Source organism: Anoplophora glabripennis, unplaced genomic scaffold, assembly GCF_000390285.2.
Source record: "Anoplophora glabripennis isolate ALB-LARVAE unplaced genomic scaffold, Agla_2.0 scaffold602, whole genome shotgun sequence".
NCBI classification, from domain to species: domain Eukaryota; kingdom Metazoa; phylum Arthropoda; class Insecta; order Coleoptera; family Cerambycidae; genus Anoplophora; species Anoplophora glabripennis.
Genome location: NW_019417005.1, coordinates 22413 through 27997, shown reverse-complemented (window position 1 = coordinate 27997; position 5585 = coordinate 22413). Strand labels below are relative to the sequence as shown.

The following is a 5585-nucleotide window of genomic DNA, read 5'->3' as shown; positions in this document are numbered from 1 at the left end:
TGATTCTGAAAATAAAGTGAGGAAGAACCCATTTTGATATGCACTTTCACTACGTATGCAACGAATTTTTGTGTTTAATTAGTTAAATCTCTAACTCAAGTTTCTTTTCATACAAACATTTCGTTAAAAAATTGAAATCTTTAGTCATTTTTAGACACTGAAAAAAAAAATTACAAAAAAACAGCTTTTTTAACACGTACCTTAGTAGGCACTTGATATATGTTGGTTGTTCACATTTCACATTAAACCTAGAAGTACAGAACTAGTTAATCATGTGGGGTCTCAACACTTTGCTTAGTGATGGATTAGAAGCATTGCAACCGATTACCAAAAAGAAACTGGAGAAAATTGAAAATTTAAAGCATAAAAGTGATTATGAACTAGTAGACTATGTGTACAGTGTTGTAAAGGGATTACCTATATTTAACGAAGTCCCGTCAACAGCTTTGTACCACAAGAAGAGCAATGAAAAAGCCGACGAAAGCCGTAGGATTGGCAACGAACTATTTATTCGAAATTTTGACTTCGTAAACGCCGTAGAATATTACACGCAAGCTGTAGCAAATGCTGAACTTGGTAGTGAAAGTCTGAGTCTTGCTTATTCAAATAGATCTCATGTGCTATTGGATCAACGCTATTATAAGGAGTGTTTACAGGTTAGCGTTAAATAGGATCGTTTATTTTCTTTAGATTAAAAAATATCGACCGCTTTTATATTTGTCGAAATCAAACGATAAAAACTGTATTTTGGCATTTCGATTCGTTTAAGAAACGACATTTTTAATTTTTGGCCATTTTTTTGTATTGAATAACATTTTTATTAGTTTTTTTATTTTCGTATAGAAGTTTTTCATTCAACTTTTTGGGTAAAATCCAGTCGCAATTTTTTCTAGCGAAATGTTTATTCTACACTATGAATAAATTAGCCGATTATACTTTCACTGTTTAGCTAAAAACTTACTCAGTGCCTGCATGGTTCAATGTGACCTTTATTTGAAAGGATTTTTTTTAGATATGTATAATTTTTTAAACCACTTTAACCGAAAAATCCTAATTGTTAGACCATTAGCCCTGATTTCCAAATACACAGTATTGTAGTAAGTTTTATGAAACACATCATATTTATTCTTTAAAGATACTTAATGTAAATTAATGAAATTTTGGTTAAAGGATTAACTAAAGGTTTTTATTTAGATTTATAATAATATACAAAATTTCAGCCAGTGGCAGAAACACTGGCAGGCATTGAATATTTTGGAAAGTAGATCTGCATCTCCAATACCATTCGCTTTAAGTCCTTAAGGCTTTTTGCCTTAAAATGTTCCAAGGAATAACCGTTGAAATGTCAATTCGCATACAAAGCCGAGTCCTAGGCCACTAAAAACGAAGAAGACTACCAAAAATGAATAAGCCCCCCTCGTTACCTCCTAGCGTCATTTTACCACCCCCATACACCCCTTTATGTGGGTTGACACTTTTTTTGTGTGCCTGTGTTATGATTAAGAAACATTTGTATTTTTCTAGGCTTTCTGAGACATTTTATAATTATATGTTTATATCCTTGGCAAATAAGATAAACCTTTGAAAAGTGCCCCGTACTTACAGTTTTAAATTTATTAATTTTGGGAATCCCCTAAACTGAACTTTTGTGCCAGAGTTACACTTTTCTCTTTTCTTTGGAGACCTTACATGAAACGTATACAGAAACATAATGATTTTTTAGTATTTATTTCTCAAAAGATAGATATATGCAAATCTCAAACTTTGTTTTAAATACCCAATAATTTTATGTAAAAATTTTAAACTCAGTAAATGGTTATTTATTATTTCAGGATATAGACCGAGCTCTTAAATGTAACTATACAGAGAACTTGAAACAAAAATTGTTGCTCCGACAAGAAAGGGCAGAAGAACTGAAACGCTATCAAAAAAATGACTCCTACCACGATCCACTACCAGAAATAAAAAATAAAAATAAATTCATTGAGTCAAGTTCTAATTCCATAGCCATTCGTTTGGATGAAAATAGGGGTCCGCTTATAGTGGCTACAAAAGATATAAGAATTGGTGAAGTATTGGCCGTAGAAGCACCGTATGTTTCACAAACAGATATTATTAACAAATATTTGCATTGTCATGAATGTTTGGAACTTTGCTTTAACATGATAGCTTGTGACAATTGCACGGAAGCGTTATATTGTAGCGAAAACTGTAAAGAACAAGCTTATAAATCATACCATAAATATGAATGCATTTTAATACAGTATGGATTAAACAAAAAAACTATTTTCTTGAGACTTTCATTGAAGTCAGTGTTGGAATATGATCGATTGATAGAAGATTTGTCCAGAAATGATGACATTGTATATCAATCTAATCGCTACAAAGAAATTTACCAAATGGAAACTTATAAAAACTCCAAAGATCCCAAGGAGTTATATCAGAATGCTTTGGAGCCTGTGGTTTTTTATCACTATTTAACAACCTACACTGATATACTAAAAGAACTGAATGTTGAACATAAAGAACGAGTTTTGAAAGAGCTACTGTTGAAGAACTACTTTATAGTAGGGTACAATAATATATGCATTGAGAAATTGAAGCAAAGCTATATTTGCACCTCAGAATTTGAAGTAGTGGGCTCCGGAGTATATTCATTATATACTAAATTTCAGCACTCTTGCTTTTCCAATACCTTTCTTCTCTTCTATGGAAACAAAATAGTTGTTAAGGCTCTTACCAAGATCAGAAAGGGGGAACATGTGACCACTAGTTTTGGGTAAGTTAAAATTTATTTTTAATGTTAAAAGTAAGGTAAAATTTAATGGTAATAATTTTAACAGCAATAACAATAATTTTTACTATCAAAATTAATAAATACCAAGTCGTCTGAGAAAAAGCTTGACCCAGATTATTTGAGAACTACTATTTTCTATAAGAATTCTGAAACGGGTTATTACATATTGCCAAATATTTTGCATAAACAACATAGACAGGATAACAGCTACAGAAATCTTAAAACTATAAAGTTTTTTAAAATTTAACAAGTAAAAAGAAAATTTAAATTAAATTCTGCTGTGAATTAATATTACTATTTTTCAATTTGGTCAATGAAAAAAAAGTTCGGTAAGAACACCAGTAATAAACCTAAATTATGTACCAAAGGTTCTTCTATGGTAAAGTGTTGCAGATATTAATTTTTTTCTAAATTTAGGTCCCCATTTTGGGGGCTAATAACTCCGCAACTTTGTATATATGTAAGTTTGGTTAAATTACAATATTTTTGACACCCCTACATGCACCTGCTCTGTATTGGTTCTTATGCGGGATACCCTGTATATAAAAACATATTGAATTTGTATTTAGGAGATATAACCCTGGTAGCACAATCCTGTGCAATTCTAATACAAGTTGTTTCAAGTTTACTTGGAATAGCCAAATTGTGTCAGTTTTGTGTCTGTTGCTGAAATTTACATTGTTTTTTATGCAAGATACTTTTACAATACTTGTACCAGACTTAACCAAAAGTACTTGAGTCCAAAGAGGTGAATTAGTATAAGTCAGGTACAATATGTCTTACTTAATTCTAATGTAACTCTGCACCATAGTCACTTGCTTTAATTTACCCCTTTGTGCTCAAGTGCCCTGAATCAAATCCATTGAATGCTTTGATTAAGACAATTGCACAATGAATCTTGCAGTAAACCTGATGCTGATTTCAGCAGTAGGTACACAGCAGTCTTGTATAAGTGTCTTATTGTGCAAGATTTTGCTACCAGGGAAACCAACCTTTTGATTGCCTATTTAAAATTTTTAATTTTTCTCTGATTAAGTTCATTCAGACTGCATAATAGGGCATTATAAAGTAAACACTTGCTTGGAATATTGTCTAGAACAAGTTGAAAGCATTATAAAACACTTTTTATAGTAAGATATTTTTTGTTAATAGAGAAATTAAAGATTTGTTTAGTAAATTTAACAATAGACAACATACCCAAACACTGATTTGTGCAAAATATTGTGCAAGTGCAAGTTATCAAAGCAAATATATAACATGTAATCATCATATCATTGTAATTAGAAAAAAAGAGTGGAATTCAAAAACGATAAGTCTACAGTGTTCCATTAAAAAAGTTTGGTATATAGGGTGTTTCACATAAGAACCAACACAGAGCAGGGGCATGTACGAGAACCCAAAATATGGTGATTTAACGCAACTTACCTTTATACTAAACTACTAGTTACTATAGGCCTTAAAAGTGGGGTTTCAAATTTCGAAAAAAATAAATATCTCAATTATACTTAAACTTAGAAAAACAAAATTTGATACACTCACACGGTATAAGAGCGTTAATCTACAGTGGAGTTCAATTGAAGCATTTTAAAGGTTTAAAGTTTGATAAGGGATCATGCACCAATAAAAGAATTTTTTAATCTGTTGGAAGACTTAAAAAATTATTACTTTATTTTATTGGGAATTTAATTCTAAAACTTTTCTTACTATTGTTAGTTTTCAAAAAACTTTCTCGTTTTCAACAAAAATCGAATAACTAATAATACGTATTGTAGCTGTTATTTAAAAACATCGAAAATTCAAAACTTGGCTATCTTTCGAAAGGCAAAAAAGATAATAAAGATAAAATGTTACATGAATGAACCTGTACATAACTTAATAAATTTTTATTTTCTTCAGCATAACTTTCGCCAATAGTAAAAAATCTGATCGTCAGACTAGGCTGCAAAAATTTTACAATTACACCTGCCACTGTGAACCATGTTTAAATGATTGGCCCATGAGTGGTTTTCTAGAAAAAGGAGCTCCAATTCCAAAAAAATTTATGAAGAAAGTTACGAATTTGTTCGCTAGTAATAGATTAGATAGAAGCCGGGTAAAAAAGCTTTTGGTAGAAGCCTATGCATTGTATGAAAATCTAAAGATTACTGAAATACCTACTGAGAATTACATATTGCTTAGGTGTGTCATATGTGAGTTATTTCTATGTTTTGCCAATAAAATCATTGATTAAAATTTGCAAATCTTCGACTCCTTTGTCTAAAGTGGATTATAAGGATTCTTGAAATTAATACCTACTTCTCTTTTATGTCATAAAATGTGTGTAGATTCAATATAGAAATAATTTAAAATTATATTAAAATATTAAGATTAAATTTATTAGCTTTTAATTACTATACATTTATATACCAAGTTAATAATGTGATATTTGCTAACAATTAATTATTTCAAATATTACGGTTTTATTTATTTATTTTAATAATAATCACATAATTTTAAGAGCTGTCTGGATTTTAAAAATAAAACAAATGTAATGTTATAGGTATGTATAGACAACAGATGCACTTTTAGTATTTTTAACTTTATTTTAATAAATATAAATATATTATGTCTTAAATAAAATTTGAAACTAAAGTAAAAACTTAAAATATATTTTTATTATACCGTCTATCCAAAAGTCCCATCCCCAATACTTGCCTACTACCCTAACAACTATTAAACTACTAAATAGACTTTGAATAATAATAAGTACCGTGTAAAACTGTTACTCGGTGGTACATGCATACCTACC

The 5585-nt window shown here is 30.0% G+C and overlaps 1 protein-coding gene across 1 annotated transcript; it reads left to right on the top strand.

Annotated features, from left to right (window-relative positions):
* Nucleotides 1-272: 272 nt before the first annotated feature.
* Nucleotides 273-5027, top strand: LOC108912489 (SET and MYND domain-containing protein DDB_G0273589-like). The gene is made up of 3 exons (XM_018717722.1): nt 273-656; nt 1833-2779; nt 4694-5027. The coding sequence occupies exons 1-3, from the start codon at nt 273-275 to the stop codon at nt 5025-5027; spliced, it is 1665 nt and encodes a 554-aa protein (XP_018573238.1).
* Nucleotides 5028-5585: the final 558 nt, after the last annotated feature.